This window comes from Oncorhynchus gorbuscha, linkage group LG15 (genome assembly GCF_021184085.1).
Source record: "Oncorhynchus gorbuscha isolate QuinsamMale2020 ecotype Even-year linkage group LG15, OgorEven_v1.0, whole genome shotgun sequence".
In the NCBI taxonomy this organism is placed as follows: domain Eukaryota; kingdom Metazoa; phylum Chordata; class Actinopteri; order Salmoniformes; family Salmonidae; genus Oncorhynchus; species Oncorhynchus gorbuscha.
The window spans coordinates 18,609,874-18,626,669 of record NC_060187.1 but is presented as its reverse complement, the minus strand read 5'-3'; the positions used below and the strand labels follow the sequence as shown (position 1 = coordinate 18,626,669).

The 16,796-nt window shown below is 45.8% G+C and overlaps 1 protein-coding gene across 4 annotated transcripts in view; it reads right to left on the bottom strand.

The window, feature by feature from the left end:
- LOC123996696 (pituitary adenylate cyclase-activating polypeptide type I receptor-like) overlaps window positions 1-16,796 on the bottom strand; it is a 67,857-nt gene that overhangs the window by 12,844 nt on the left and 38,217 nt on the right. For all 4 annotated transcript variants that reach the window (XM_046300303.1, XM_046300304.1, XM_046300305.1 and 1 more), the window contains exons 4-11: window positions 12,654-12,767; window positions 11,966-12,075; window positions 11,684-11,781; window positions 8,556-8,688; window positions 7,713-7,866; window positions 7,545-7,605; window positions 7,198-7,267; window positions 6,935-7,026 (exon numbers count right to left, since the gene is read on the bottom strand). In XM_046300303.1, the coding sequence (XP_046156259.1) occupies window positions 6,935-7,026; window positions 7,198-7,267; window positions 7,545-7,605; window positions 7,713-7,866; window positions 8,556-8,688; window positions 11,684-11,781; window positions 11,966-12,075; window positions 12,654-12,767 (832 nt within the window). The remainder of the gene's footprint in view (window positions 1-6,934; window positions 7,027-7,197; window positions 7,268-7,544; window positions 7,606-7,712; window positions 7,867-8,555; window positions 8,689-11,683; window positions 11,782-11,965; window positions 12,076-12,653; window positions 12,768-16,796) is intronic.

The window sequence follows — 16,796 nt, the reverse complement described above, 5'->3', positions numbered from 1 at the left end:
ACCGGGTTATGTGTTGTGAAGCTAGCCACGATAAGGATTAGGCACAATAGTGGAATTTCTGGTTTGCCTTCAAAATAAAATTACCTCTTTGAAAGTGATGCAGAAGGTTACAATTGGTGGAATCATGCCATATTTAGACTAGATAATGTTAAGCAAAGTTGGAATGTGAAGCAATGAAATTAGGTATCAGTCTACTCGGTGACACCCACAGAACACAACTGTGAAGAGTTTACGCAGATATTAGCATTGTAGCTCTTATTGCAGGTACTGTGACTGTGTGAAATCACCTCCCCAGTCAGCCTATTGTGTGTATTGACATTCATATTGCACTGTACAGCTTTACCTAATGATTGGGGATCAATGAAATGGGGTAACAGTCTACTCAATACCCAATATAATTTTCCCCAACATCCTCCTCAGAGTTATCAGACTCCAAAACATGTTCAATACACATAGGTTGGCAATAAATATGTCTCAATTCACAGCTGTTTCAGAGTCCCGCAATAAGCGCCACAATGCTAATGTTCTCTGGGTGTCACTGAGTAGACTGATACCCCATGTCATTGATCCTCATTCCATAGGTAAAGCTGTACAGTGAAATAAGTATGCCCCCAATGCAATTCTAAAGTATAATACATCCAGTGTGATTTCAACAGATTTTTGTCAAAATAACAAATCATTGTCTTTTCTTGATTTTATATAACAACATTCCAACCTCATTTAGCATGATCTATTCAATTATTGCATAATTCTACTATTTGTATTAATTTGCATCACTGTCAATTACATATTTTATTTTGAAGGCTAACCGCATAGTCTACTATTGTGGCTAATCCTCATTGTGGCTAGCTTCACATAGATGATATGAGAGCTGCGCTGTCTTGTACTTGCTACCCACATGAGAGCTGCGCTGTCTCGTACATGCTGCCCACATGAGAGCTGCGCTGTCTCGTACTTGCTGCCCACATGAGAGCTGCGCTGTCTCGTACATGCTGCCCACATGAGAGCTGCGCTGTCTCGTACTTGCTGCCCACGTGAGAGCTGCGCTGTCTCGTACATGCTGCCCACATGAGAGCTGCGCTGTCTCGTACTTGCTGCCCACGTGAGAGCTGCGCTGTCTCGTACTTGCTGCCCATATGAGAGCTGCGCTGTCTCGTACTTGCTGCCCATATGAGAGCTGCGCTGTCTCGTACTTGCTGCTCACGCGAGAGCTGCGCTGTCTCGTACTTGCTGCCCACAGGAGAGATGCGCTGTCTCGTACTTGCTGCCAATATGAGATCTGCGCTGTCTCGTACTTGCTGCCCATATGAGAGCTTCGCTGTCTCATACTTGCTGCCAATATGAGAGCTTCGCTGTCTCGTACTTGCTGCCAATATGAGATCTGCGCTGTCTCGTACTTGCTGCCAATATGAGATCTGCGCTGTCTCGTACTTGCTGCCAATATGAGATCTGCGCTGTTTCATACTTGCTGCCCATATGAGAGCTTCGCTGTCTCGTACTTGCTGCCCATATGAGAGCTTCGCTGTCTCGTACTTGCTGCCCATATGAGAGCTTCGCTGTCTCATATTTGCTGCCAATATGAGATCTGCGCTGTCTCGTACTTGCTGCCAATATGAGATCTGCGCTGTCTCGTACTTGCTGCCAATATGAGATCTGCGCTGTTTCATACTTGCTGCCCATATGAGAGCTTCGCTGTCTCGTACTTGCTGCCCATATGAGAGCTTTGCTGTCTCGTACTTGCTGCCCATATGAGAGCTGCGCTGTCTCGTACTTGCTGCCCATATGAGAGCTGCGCTGTCTCGTACTTGCTGCCCACATGAGAGCTGCGCTGTCTCGTACTTGCTGCCCATATGAGAGCTGTTCTGTCTTGTACTTGCTGCCCATATGAGAGCTGTGCTGTCTCGTACTTGCTGCCCACATGAGAGCTGTGCTGTCTCGTACTTGCTACCCATATGAGAGCTGTGCTGTCTCATACTTGCTGCCCACATGAGAGCTGCGCTGTCTCGTACTTGCTGCCCACATGAGAGCTGCGCTGTCTCGTACTTGCTGCCCATATGAGAGCTGTGCTGTCTTGTACTTGCTGCCCATATGAGAGCTGTGCTGTCTCGTACTTGCTGCCCACATGAGAGCTGCGCTGTCTCGTACTTGCTACCCATATGAGAGCTGTGCTGTCTCGTGCGCCTCCTCTTCTTCACCTTGCTGAAGGCTGTCTCATCAATGTTGGCCCACATGAGAGCTGCACTGTCTCTTACATTGCTGCCCACATGAGAGCTGTGCTGTCTCATACTTGCTGCCCACATGAGAGCTGCGCTGTCTCTTTTTGTATATATTCCAATTTATTTTGCTGCCCATTTTTAAATCATGAGAGCTGCGCTGTCTCGTACTTGCTGCCCATATGAGAGGTGTGCTGTCTCTTACTTGCTGCCCACATGAGAGCTGTGCTGTCTCGTACTTGCTGCCCACATGAGAGCTGCGCTGTCTCTTACTTGCTGCCCACATGAGAGCCGCGCTGTTGCGCCTTCTTCACCATGCTGTCTGTGTGAAGGGACTATTTCAGGTAGTCCTTGATGTGCATGCAGAGGAACTTGAAGCTTTTGACCCTCTCCAATGTTGTCCCGTCGATGTGGATGGGGGCGTGCTCTCTCTGCTGCCTCCTCTAGTCCATGATCAGCTCCTTTGTTTTGTTGACATTAAGGAAAAGGTTATTTTCCTGGCACCACTCCACCAGGGCTCACACCTCCTCCTTGTAGGCTGTCTCATCAATGTTGGTAATCCTTCTTCCAAGATGGTGTAGCAGTGCAGATGTGGTTTTTCGTCCTCTCGCTTACTTTTTGTATTTCTCGTCTTTTTTGTATATATTCCAATTTATTTTTCAGGCCACCAAAAATTCTAAAATTCCATACCCAACTACAACATTTTCCATCAAGATAGAACTGCCAAAGGGGGAGGAGTTGCAATCTACTGCAGAGAAAGCTTGCAAAGTTCTGTCAGACTTTCCAGGTCTATGCCCACACAGTTCAAACTTCTAATTAAAAAAAAAATATCTCTCCAGAAATAAGTCTCTCACTGTTGCCGCCTGTTATACATCCCCCTCAGCTGCCAGCTGTGCCCTGGACACCATATGTGAATTGATTGCCCCATATCTATCTTCAGAGTTCGTTCTGTTAGGTGACCTAAACTGGGATATGCTTAACACCCCAGCAGTCCAACAATCTAAGCTTGATGCCCTCAATCTCACACAAATAATCAAGGAAACCACCGGGTACAACCCTAAATCCGTAAATATGGGCACCCTCATAGATATTATCCTGACCAACTTGCCCTCCAAATACACCTCTGCTGTTTTCAATCAGGATCTCAGCGATCACTGCCTCATTGCCTGCATCCGCTATTGGTCCACGGTCAAACGTCCACCCCTCATCACTAAAGTTTGGAAAGCTGCCGCAGTCACCCCCCTCTTCAAAAGGGGGTGACACTCTAGACCCAAACTGTTACAGACCTATATACACCCTGCCTTTCTAAAGTCTTTGAAAGCCAAGTTAATAAACAGATCACTGACCATTTCGAATCCCACCGTACCATCTCCGCTGTGCAATCCGGTTTCCGAGCTGGTCACGGGTGCACCTCAGCCACGCTCAAGGTACTAAACAATATCATAACCGCCATCGATAAAAGACAGTACTGTGCAGCAGTCTTCATCGACCTGGCCAAGGCTCTCGACTCTGTCAATCACTGTATTCTTATCGACAGACTCAATAGCCTTGGTTTCTCAAATGACTGCCTCGCCTGGTTCAGTGTGTCAAATCAGAGGGCCTGTTGTCCAGACCTCTGGCAGTCTCTATTGGGGTACCACAGGGTTCAATTCTCGGGCCGACTCTTTTCTCTGTATATATCAACGATGTCGTTCTTGCTGCGGGTGATTCCCTGATACACCTCTACGCAGACGACACCATTCTGTATACATCTGGCCCTTTGGACACTGTGTTAACTAACCTCCAAACGAGCTTCAATGCCATACAACATTCCTTCTGTGGCCTCCAACTGCTCTTAAATGCTAGTAAAACCAAATGCTTGCTTTTCAACCGTTCGCTGCCCACACCCGCCCGCCTGACATCACTACTCTGGACGATTCTGACCTAGAATACGTGGACAACTACCAATACCTAGGTGTCTGGCTAGACTGTAAACTCTCCTTCCAGACTCATATCAAACATCTCCAATCCAAAATCAAATGTAGAATCGGCTTTCTATTTCGCAACAAAGCCTCCTTCACTCACGCTGCCAAACTTACCCTTGTAAACTGACTATCCTACCAATCCTCGACTTCGATGATGTCATCTACAAAATAGCTTCCAATACTCTACTCAGCAAATTGGATATAGTCTATCACAGTGCCATCCGTTTTGTTACCAAAGCGCCTTATACCACCCATTACTGCGACCTGTATGCTCTAGTTGGCTGGCCTTCGCAACGTATTTGTCGCCAGACCCACTGGCTCCAGGACATCTATAAGTCTATGCTGGGTAAAGCTCTGCCTTATCTCAGCTCACTGGTCACGGTAACAACACCCACCCGTAGCACGCGCTCCAGCAGATATATCTCACTGGTCATTCCCAAAGCCAAAACCTACTTTGGCCGCCTTTCCTTACAGTTCTCTGCTGCCAGTGACTGGAACGAATTGCAAAAATCGCTGAAGCTGGAGGGTTATATTTCCCTCACTAACTGTAAACATCAGCTATCTGAGCAGCTAACCGATCATTGCAGCTGTACATAGCCCATCTGTAAATAGCCCACCCAATCTACCTACCTCATCCCCATATTGTTTATATTTACTTTGCTGCTCTTTTGCACACCAGTATCACTACTTACACACCATCATCTGCTCATCATCATCTGCTCATGTATCACTCCAGTGTTAATCTGCTAAATTGTAATTACTTTGCTACTATGGCCTTTTTATTACCATACCTCCTCATGCCATTTGCACACACTGTATATAGACTTCATTTTTTTCCATTGTGTTATTGACTGTACGCTTGTTTATTTATTCTGTGTTGTTGTTTCTGTTGCACTTTGCTTTATCTTGGCAAGGTTGCAATTGTAAATGAGAACTTGTCCTCAACTAGCTTACCTGGTTAAATAAAGGTGAAAAAGGTCAAATTAGGCCTATCTCTGTTGTGGCATCAGGAAACTTGATGATTGAGTTTGAGATGTGTGTGGCCACGCAGTCATGGGTGAACAGAGTACAGGAGGGGTCTGAGAACACACCCCTGTGGGGCCTCTCTGTTGAATATTAGCTTGGCAGAGGTGTTGTTGCCTACCTTCACCACTTGCGGTCGGCCAGTCAGGAAGTCCAGGACCCAGTTGCATAGGGAGGGGTTCAGACCCGTGGCACTGAGCTTAGTGATAAGCTTGGATGGCACTATGGTGTAGAAGGCTGAACTATTGTCAATAAAAATCATTCTTACATAGGTATTTATCTTGTCCAGGTGGGATAGGGCAGTGTGCAGTGCAATGGCGATTGTGTCGTCCTTGGATTTGTTGGGGTGGTATGCAAATTGTAGTGTGTCTAGGGTGTCGGGTAAGGTTGAGGTGATATGGTCCTTAACTAGCCTATCAAAGCACTTAATGATTACAGAAGTGAGTGCTACATGGCGATAGTCATTTAGTTCAGTTACTTTCACTTTCTTGAGTTCAGGAACAATGGTTAGGATAAAAGGATAGGATATGGAGAGATTGAATATATCCGGAAAAAAAACTCCAGCCAACTGGTCTGCACATGCTCTGAGGACGCATCTTGGGATGTCGTCTGGGCTGGCAGCCTTGTGAGAGTTAACATGCTTAAATGAGTCATGTCAGCCACGGAGAACGAGAGTGCACAGTCCTCATGAGCATCGTGGGTCCACGTCGGTGGCTCCATGTTGTTTTCCTTGAAGTGGACGTAAAAGGTGTTCAACTTATCTGGAGCTGGGCATCAGTGTCTATATACATACCCCCTGTATAAATCCTCCTTATTGTTATTTTTATTGTGTCATTTACATTTTTTAAACTTTAGTTTATTTAGTAAATATTTTATTAACTTTCTTGAACTGCATTGTTGGTTAAGGATTTGTAACTAAGCATTTCACAGTAAGGTCTTCTACACCTGTTGTATTTGGCGCATGTGACATTTTATTTGATACATGGCAGGCTTTCCCTTTATAATCCATGATTGTCTGGAGTCCACGCCACATACATGTCTGAGTCGTTGAATTGTGACTCCACTTTGTCCCTGTACAGTAGTTTTGCCCCTTTTATTGCCTTATGGAGGTCATAGCTGGTCTGTTTGTTCACATCCATGTTCCCAGTCACCTTGAATACAATGGTTTTCAGTTTTACGTGAATGCTGCCATCTATCCACGGTTTTTGGTTTGTATAAATTCTAATCATCACAGTGGGAACAACATTCTCTATGCTCTTCCTGATAAGTGTATATTGTATGTCAATACTATTCTCAGAGCCAATCCGGAACATTTCCCAGTGGAGGTTGTGTACTCTGGTCCACCCCTATCATATGTATAAACTGTATTTTCTACCTTCTATTGCACCTTGCCTTTGCCGCTTGGCCATCGCTCATCCATATACTTACATGCACATATACTCATTCACCCCTTTAGATTTGTGTGTATTAGGTAGTTGTTGGGGAATTTTTAGATTACCTGTTAGGTATTACTGCACTGTCGGAACTAGAAGCACAAGCACATCTGCTAACCATGTGTATTTGACCAATGAAATGTGATTTGATAATATACTCATGACATCATCAATAGTGGACCAACATACAGAACCAACTGGTATATAGAATAGCCAAAAACATATGACATGATGAACAATTGAAAGAGCCACTACTGTAGTAGATACAATTTCACACACAAGCATACTTCTTGTGACTTACAGGTAAATACTGGATTCATTCCCACCGATGTCTGGTGACTGCAGTTTCTGGACAAGGATGATTATGATGCCGATGAAGAGGACAAAGTTGATCTGTAGAAAAAGAAGATGTGTATTTACAGGACAAATGCCTATATTCACTCATCTGTCTTAAGTATTGAACAGCTATTAATTTGACTGAATTAGTTATTTTTAAATATTGAACTTTATCAACATTTATAGTCATCAATAAGTTATTGAATTGATAATTGATTAGTGCCTCACCATGATAGAGGCCAGTACAGGTCCCTTAATCACCCACCAGATACCAGCATTATCATTCATATCCCAACACCTGGAGACAGAGAGGGAGGGAGAGAGAGGGGGAGGGAGGGAGGGAAGAGGGAGGGAGGGAAAGAGTGAAGGCGAGAGGGAATGAGGGAGGTAAGGAGGGAGGAGGGAGGGATGGATGGATGGAGAAAGGGAGAGCAATAGGGAAGAAGGGAGGGAGATAGAGAGGGAGGGAGGGGAAAGGTTCAAATACAGAAATATTAAAGAATCATGTACATTTACTATTGTCATCATTACCTTCATAATATAGTCAATTGAGTGTGATGGTAGTGGTAACTCACCCTATGTCATCAAAGTGCAGCCTGAGTACTGCCCATATCACCACACATATAGTGGGGGTCCCTGAATACACAAAAAACACGCACATAAACACATACACACACACTTTCACTTTCACTTGATGAATTCAGTTTGATTAGGTAAACAGTACATGATGATTGTTGTCTCACCCCAGCCAATGATGGTATACCAGTAGAAGTATCTTCTCTCAGGGAAGAATGTCTCTACTAATAGAGTGAAGAGGTACAGGCCCTCAATGAACAGCCAGAAGTAGTTAGATAGGACACAGTAGTGAAAGAACACCATCACCACCTTACACTCCACCTACAGAGAGAGAGACAGACAGACAGACAGACAGACAGACGGACGGACGGACGGACGGACGGACGGACGGACGGACGGACAGGGAGGGAGGGGACGGAGGGAGGGAGGGAGGGAGGGACGGACGGAGGGACGGAGGGAGGGAGGGAGGGAGGGAGGGAGGGAGGGAGGGACAGACAGGGAGAGCGAAAGAGAGACAGACAGACAGAGAGAGAGAGAAAGACAATTGGTTCAGGATATGTGTGAGTGTGTGTACAGTATGTCTTTGTCTGTGTGTGACTAACGGTAGTAACGTTACTTTTGATACAGGCGCTCCGAGGCAGGTGTTGAAATCACTAAGCAGTTTAGTTTGAAGCAGTGTGCCGATGCTTGTATCCCTTCACCAGGAGCATGTGAGCAATGGCGGCCAAAGCTTTGTTTTGTCGAACAACCACCTGATTGGTTTGGAATTGGTTTCGGTAGAAGGCAAAAAGGCTACCCTGCGCACGTGCTACGGCATATGCGACCTCATCTATAATAATTTGGCTGCTATAAATTATTTTGACCAGTAGGTGCCACAAGTGCACGATATGTTGATCAAAGCCTCGAGTAATGAACCTATTTTCGACACAATAGGCTAGAAATGCTCAATGCTTCCGAAAGCTTAGTTCCCCATCACTAACTAACAGTTTGTGTGTGGTATGCCTACTCACAGTGTGTAAGAAGCAGTGGTTGCTGTCCTCCTCTGCGTACAGAACCCCGTCCTTGATGAAGACAGAGATGGCTCTCAGAATGAATGACACAAACAGGTTCATGTGGATGAAGTTCCTGGTGCAATGCAGCTTCCTGTGAACCCAGCCAATCACAGCTCAGACAACAACAACCACAGCCAATCACAGCTCAGACAACAACATCCACAAAACCTGGGTCAACCAATCTCTAAACAAGCAATCCCACCTACTGTATAGTCTGTTACACTAAAGCACCATGTCTTGACTTTTATATTATCTTGTCTTATATTATCTGATATGTTCTATATTCTGTTATTAATGTACATAATAATAATAATAATCTTACAAGCCATCTAGTCCTGCTGTATGTAAAATAATTAGAAGAAAGCTCCCGAACATCTATGTGTTCCTCTTGTTCTAGCTAGAAACACAGGTACCTATATGACATTTACGTGAAGAGAAGACGGAGAAAAAGAGGTTGGAGGTCGGGCTTCTGAAAATTTGTAGTCGAGCGAGTAAAACCCCACTGCCATACTTTCTATTGGCAAACATAAAGTCATTGGAAAAACAATTGATGACCTACGAGCAAGATTAAACTACCAATGGGAAATTAAAAACTGTAATATCTTATGTTTCACTGAGTCGTGGCTGAACGACGACATGAATAACATACAGCTGACGGGTTTTTACACTGTATCGGCAGGATAGAACAGTAGCCTCTGGTAAGACAAGGGGTGGCGGTCTATGTATACTTGTAAACAACAGCTGGTGCACGATATCTAAGGAAGTCTGGAGGTTTTGCTCACCTGAGGTAGAGTATCTCATGATAAGCTGTAGACCACACTATCTACCTAGAGAGTTTTCATCTGTCTAAATACCACCACAGACCGATGCTGGCACTAAGACCACACTCAATGAGCTGTATACCGCCATAAGCAAACATGGAAAGGCTCATCCAGGTGGTGCTTCTAGTGGCCGAGGACTTTAATGCGGGGAAATTAAATCAGTTTTACCAAAAAACTCTAGACCACCTTTACTCCACACACAGATACGTACAAAGTTCTCCCTCGCCCTCCATTTGGCAAATCTGATCATAATTCTGTCCTCCTGATTCCTGCTTACAAGCTAAATTTAAAGCAGGAAGCACCAGTGACTCAGCAAATGCTAAGCTACGGGACTGTTTTGCTAGCACAGACTCAAATATGTTCTGGGATTCTTCTGATGGCATTTAGGAGTGCACCACAACAGACACTGGCTTCATCAAAAAGTGCATCAATGTTGTCATCCCCACAGACTACAAAGTGAAACGCATCCGAGAGCTGCCCAGTGACAAGAGCCTACCAGATGAGCTAAATTATTTCTATGCTCGCTTCGAGGCAAGTAACACTGAAACATGCATGAGAGCATCAGCTGTTCCGGACGACTGTGTGATCATGCTCTCCACAGCCGATGTGAGTAAGACCTTTAAACAGGTCAACATTCACAGACGGATTACCAGGATGACATTTTCAACCTCAGTCTAAAACCAACATGTTTCAAGCAGACCAAACATACTCCCTGTGATCAAGAACACTAAGGTAACCTGTCTAAATGACTACTGACCCCTAGCACTCATGTCTGTGGCCAAGAAGTGTTTGAAAGACTGGTCATAGCTTACATCAACACCATTATCCCAGAAACCCTAGACCCACTCCAATTTGCATACCGCCCTAACAGATCCACAGATTATGCAATCTCTATTGCCCTCTACACTGCCCTTTCCAACCTGGACAAAAGGAAACACCTATGTGAGAATGCTATTCATTGATTACAGCTCAGCGTTTAACATCATAGTACCCTCAAAGCTCATCACTAAGCTAAGGACCCTGGGACTAAACACCTCCCTCTGCAACTGGATCCTGGACTTCCTGACGGGCCGCCCCCAAGTGGTAAGGGTAGGTAACAACACATCTACCAGGCTGATCCTCAACATGGGGCCCCCTCAGGGGTGCGGGCTCAGAGCCCTCCTGTACTCCCTGTTCACTCATGACTGCACGGCCAGGCACGAATGCAACACTATCATTACGTTTGCTGATGACACAACAGTGGTATCCCTGATCACCGACAACGATGAGACAGCCTATAGGGAGGAGGTCACAGACCTGGCCATATGGTGCCAGGACAACAACCTTTCCTTCATAGTGATCAAGACAAAGGAGATGATTGTGGACTACAAGAAAAGGAGGACCGAGCACGCCCCCATTCTCATCGACGGGGCTGTAGTGGAGCAGGTTGAGAGCTTCAAGTTCCTTGGTGTCAACATTACCAACAAACTAACATGGTCCAAGCATAGCAAGACAGTTGTGAAGAGTGCACGACAAAACCTATTCCCCCTCAGGAGACTGAAAAGATTTGACATGAGTCCTCAGATCCTCAAAAGGTTCTACAGCTGCACCATCGAGAGCATCCTGACTGGTTGCATCACTGTCTGGTATGGCAACTGCTCGGCCTCCGACCGCAAGGCCCAGTACATCACTGTGGCCAAGCTTCCTGTCATCCAGGACCTCTACACCAGACGGTGTCAGAGGAAGGCCTTAAATTGTAAAAGACTCCAGCCACCCTAGTCATTGTTCTCTCTGCTACCGCACGGCAAGCAGTACCGGAGTGCCAAGTCTAAGTCCAAGAGGCTTCTAAACAGCTTCTACCCCCAAGCCATAAGATTCCTGAACATCGAATCAAATGGCTACCCAGACTATTTGCATCCCCCCCCCTCTTTTGCACTGTTGCTATTCTGTTATTATCTGTGCATAGTCACTTTAATAACTCTACCTACATGTACATATTAACTCAATTACCTCGACAAACCAGTGCCCCCGCACATTGACTCTGTACCGGTACCCCCTATATAAAGCCTCACGATTGATATTTTACTGCTGCTCTTTAATTATTTGTTACTTTTATTTCTTATTCTTATTTTTTTAAAGGTATTTTTTCTTTTAGTTCATTTTTAAATGGCATTGTTGGTTAGGGCTTGTAAGTAAGCATTTCACCGTAAAGTCTACAACTGTTTGTTGTTGTCAGATTTGATCTGAGTGGGATTTTGGATTTTGACCTCTGATGACCTTTCTCACCTGAACCTGCAAAGGATGACCATGGCTGTACAGAGAGAAACCAGAGAGGTGCTGTACCCCACCGTGTACAGAGCCTTCACTGACACGTAGTACATGTCCTGCAGTAAACAACAACAGTAAATCAAGAGCACATATTTATCAGGGATATTAGCACAGACTGATGCATATACCCATATGTTTGGCATGACCATAAGGAGTTGGCAAGAGAGCAGAAACAGACTGGCCTCCAGGCTAAGGATTATGGGCAATGAGAGTGAGGGTAAGACAGTGTGGAGTGCTCACCGGATGCTCGTGGGTTCCGTTGGGTTCGTCGAACATGCAGGCATCCACATAATGAGGGAAGGTCTCAGACCAGCCGCCCTCCGTACAGTTACGACTCACCTTCCCTAGCTCTACACACATAATAAACTATGTCAATGGTTAACACATACAGTAGATTCAACATTTCAAAACATATTCTATTCTTATTTACAATAAAAGTGACTCCAAAATGACACAATACATTATTTACCATTAATTTCTTTTGGGCACAAAGTAATGTGAAACACAACCAAAACAAATAGCAAAGGCATCCATGTAGTCATTTCATGCTATGAATAAGGGACCAAATACTTAACTTTTGACTACTTTAATACAAATGTAAGTGAATTAGTCCCTATACTTTTGTTCCCCTAAAATGGGGGGACTATGTACATAAAGTGTTGTAATTTCTAAACGGTTTACCCAATATGCATGAAAATACCCTAAAATTAAGGCTGGCAGGCTGCACTTTAACCTCATAGTCATTCTATCATTTTGAATCCAAAGTACTGGAGTACAGAGACAAAAATAATACTAATTGTCACTGTATTTACCAGATGATAAGACAAGAGGTGCAAATCAATGTTAGTTACAATAGATGTGGATGTTAACATTAAACAAATAGACATGCCCAAAGTATTGAGATTATTGACAGCTGTCAGTCACTGACCATCATCCTCCTCGCTCATGAACTGGATGAAGAGCTCTGGACAGCTGACCACAACCACCTCTCCCACCCGGGCAGGCTGCCAACACGTCAGGTTATCCCACAACCATGGGCACCCTGGGGGCAACAACACAACACAGAGATGGTGAGTACCATGATTCAACAAAAAGAGCACAACACTCACAACATTCTTAGACCTTCTTCTGGGGTTGATGGAAAAACACCTTTGAAAGACAAAGATCTGATGTTATAGATTAGAAACAGGTATTGAACCAAAACCTGAGTTAGCTCTGTGGTCAGTGTAAATACTGTGGAAGTACCAATGTTACAATGGGGTATCCATGGGATAACACAACCTCAATGCTAAGGATCCCTTTTACGGCAAGGCCACATCTGACCAGCAGATGGCAGTAGAGGCCAAGAAAGATGCAACTGCTCAGTTTGTATAATTCAAACAATGGTAAATGGGTGTTTTCTGGTACTGCTCTAGTGTCTCTCTGTCTGCATCCAAAATTGCACTCTATTCCTTTAGTAATGAACTACTGACCAGAGCCTCTATCTCTAGGATGGTGTGTAGAGTGATGACGTTTGTCAGGCTTGTCTGGAGGGCTGTGAGGAATACAAAAACACTCAGTATGTCATAGATGGTAGTGTGTGTGTGTTTGTGTGTGCGTGTGTACGTGTGTGCATGTGTGTATAGGGGTGAGTAGCTGTGTGGCAGTCTAATAACACTGACGGTGACTTTGCCAGACTCCCAGTCATTGATATTCACAACCATAGAGACCTCCCTCTTTCTATCACCCTCCCTCCATCCATCTCCCATGCTCCCTCTATCCCTCCCCTCCCTTCCTCAGTCTATCCCTCTCTTTCTTTCCACCTCTGTCTCCCTCTCCCTCTATATCCCTCTCTTTTTTCTCCTCTCTCTCTCTCTCTCTCTCTCTCTCTCTCTCTCTCTCTCTCTCTCTCTCTCTCTCTCTCTCTTTCTTTCTCTCTCTCTCTCTCTCTCTCTCTCTCTCTCTCTCTCTCTCTCTCTCTCTCTCTCTCTCTCTCTCTCTCTCTCTCTCTCTCTCTCTCTCTCTCTCTCTCTTTCTCTCTCTCTCTCTCTCTCTCTCTCTCTCTCTCTCTCTCTCTCTCTCTCTCTCTCTCTCTCTCTCTCTCTCTCTCTCTCTCTCTCTCTCTCTCTCTCTCTCTCTCTCTCTCTCTCTCTCACCCAGTTAAACATTCACATGGTCACATTCATGCTCAGGTCACATAAGAAGAGAGACAACATTGAGTTCTTCTTTCTCTTTCCCTCTCTTTCTTTATGTAGAGAAAAGGGGTCAGTGTGTTTGGCCTTGTTTTAATTCCAGCCACATCGAGCCACAGTGAAAATAGCATCAGAGAGATGCAACCATGGTCTGAGAAACTGCATCTCTACTGAGACAGAGAGAGAGAAAGAGACAGAGGGAGAGAAAGAAAGAGAGAAAGAGACAGAGGGAGAGAAAGAAAGAGAGACAGAGAGAAAGAGAGAGAGGCAGACAGAGAAAGTGCGAGTGTGAGAGAGAGAGAGAGAGAGAGAGAGAGAGAGAGAGAGAGAAAGAGAGAGAAGAAAGAGAGAGGTATGCCATGGCACAGTGTTATATTAGCACACTGGAGGGGGGGGGGTTAACGAGGGGTGGAGACTCAGGATACTAGACAATGAGGTCTCTGAGTCAGCTAATATAAATCTCTATAAGTCTGGAACAGTATTGGTACAGGGCAACCCCAAACAGTTTCAGCTGGACTTTAACCGAATCAAAGAATTAGCCCAGCAGGAATAGCTCTCCCTTGAGAAAGATACCCCCACTCCGAGCGGGTCAGACCAGAACTTTTCATTATATAACCCCACAGAGGAGCAACCCCAAGTGGAAAGTCAACCTCCCAACCTCCCAGCACAGAGTACTATCCCCTCATTGAAATGAAGGATACATTTACCCAACTGGAGAACAGCAGGTGATTACACTTCAGTCAGCACAGACCCAGACAACAGTCCAGCACAACAACACCCCCTTAACCAGACCCGGAGAGCTGGAGGTGGAGAGAGACATATCTGCACTCCGGACTGTGGTGAGACAACTTCAACAATATAAAAAAAAACCAAGCACAGGGGATCTCACCCGCTCTGACCACCCCCCCTGTGAGCCACCCCGATAGCCCTCCTGACAACCCCCCCCCACACCCACTGAGGACATAAACAAGACACAGATTGTATTCCTTATGGACTCAAATGGGAAATATACACACCACACACCCAGCGCGCCCTAGACCTTCTGTCTGAGGACCAACTAGGTTCACATAGTCACATAATAATACACATAGGCACAAACAACCTGAGAATACAGCAGGAAATGGTGGACACAGCACCGAAGGGAGTGATTGAAAAAGCTTCTTCTACTTTTCCCAATGCACAAGTGGTTTTAACCGCCCTGCTAACATTAAAAGACTTCCACCCTGCTACCATACAGCAGGTAAACCAAGTATTTCCTATGACTCTGCCTCAAAACCAAATGTTTTCCTGGCCCACCACTCCACCCTGGACTAGAACAGCCTCTATGACCAGGTCCACCTCTACAAGGCAGGCAGCAGTGCCCACCACTCCACCCTGGACTAAAACAGCCTCTATGACCAGGTCCACCTATACAAGGCAGCAGTGCCCACCACTCCACCCTGGACTAGAACAGCCTCTATGACCAGGTCCACCTCTACAAGGCAGGCAGCAGTGCCCACCACTCCACCCTGGACTAGAACAGCCTCTATGACCAGGTCCACCTCTACAAGGCAGGCAGCAGTGCCCACCACTCCACCCTGGACTAGAACAGCCTCTATGACCAGGTCCACCTCTACAAGGCAGGCAGCAGTGCCCACCACTCCACCCAGGACTAGAACAGCCTCTATAACCAGGTCCACCTCTACAAGGCAGGCAGCAGTGCCCACCACTCCACCCTGGACTAGAACAGCCTCTATGACCAGGTCCACCTATACAAGGCAGCAGTGCCCACCTTTCTCAAACCCAGCCCCAATACTTCACACAGAAGCAACAAATCAATTGACACCCCGCCCAGACTAGCGAGACACTCTCCCAGACCTGCGGGACCCCCCCCTGGACCTACACATAGAGGACCCACGTCGAGAGGACCTACATCCAGACCACAACACCACCGGCCACATACACACCCACACCCCAACCAATCAACACCTCCCCAAGTCAACCATGCCCACACCCCATTTAGGTCCCCTCAGATCAGACCTATGCCCCTCCTGTCCAACCCATGCACCCCACCCCTGCAAAGAGGGCCTCAACATGGAAGTCACACATATGCCCAGGCCATGAGCGGGCCAACAGGCCCAACCCCCACTCCTACACTAACCCAAGCCAATAGCAGGTACCAGATGCTCAGCAAGCTCTGCTCACACTTACTGGCCTGAGGCCAAACCACAAGGCCAACCACATTGGACACTTTATGGAACACAAAGCCTTCACTATCTCATCCTGGAATATCCAAGGCCTGAGGTCATCTGCCTTTAGCCTAAAGAGCTGGAACCTGAAATCGGAAATACAGACATTGTCATCCTACAAGAAACCTGGTATAGAGGAGACAGGCCCACTGGTTGCCCTCTAGTTTACAGAGAGCTGGTAGTCCCATCCACCAAACTAACAGGTGTGAAACAGGGAAGGGACTCAGGGGGTATGCTAATTTAGTATAGAGCAGACCTAACTCACTCCGTTAAATTAATCAAAACAGGAACATTTTACATTTATTTAACTTGGCAAGTCAGTTAAGGTTTTACTGCTAACCTACAAAGCTTTACATGGGCTTGTTCCTACCTATCTCTCTGATTTAGTCCTGCCGTACATACCTACACATACGCTATGGTCACAAGACGCAGGCCTCCTAATTGTCCCTATAATTTCTAAGCAAACAGCTGGAGGCAGGGCTTTCTCCTATAGAGCTCCATTTTTATGGAATGGTCTCGCTACCCATGTGAGAGACGCAGACTCGGTCTCAACCTTTAAGTCTTTACTGAAGACTCATCTCTTCAGTGAGTCATATGATTGAGTGTAGTCTGGCCCAGGAGTGTGAAGGTGAACGGAAAGGCTTGCTGTCTCTGCCTGGCCGGTTCCCCTCT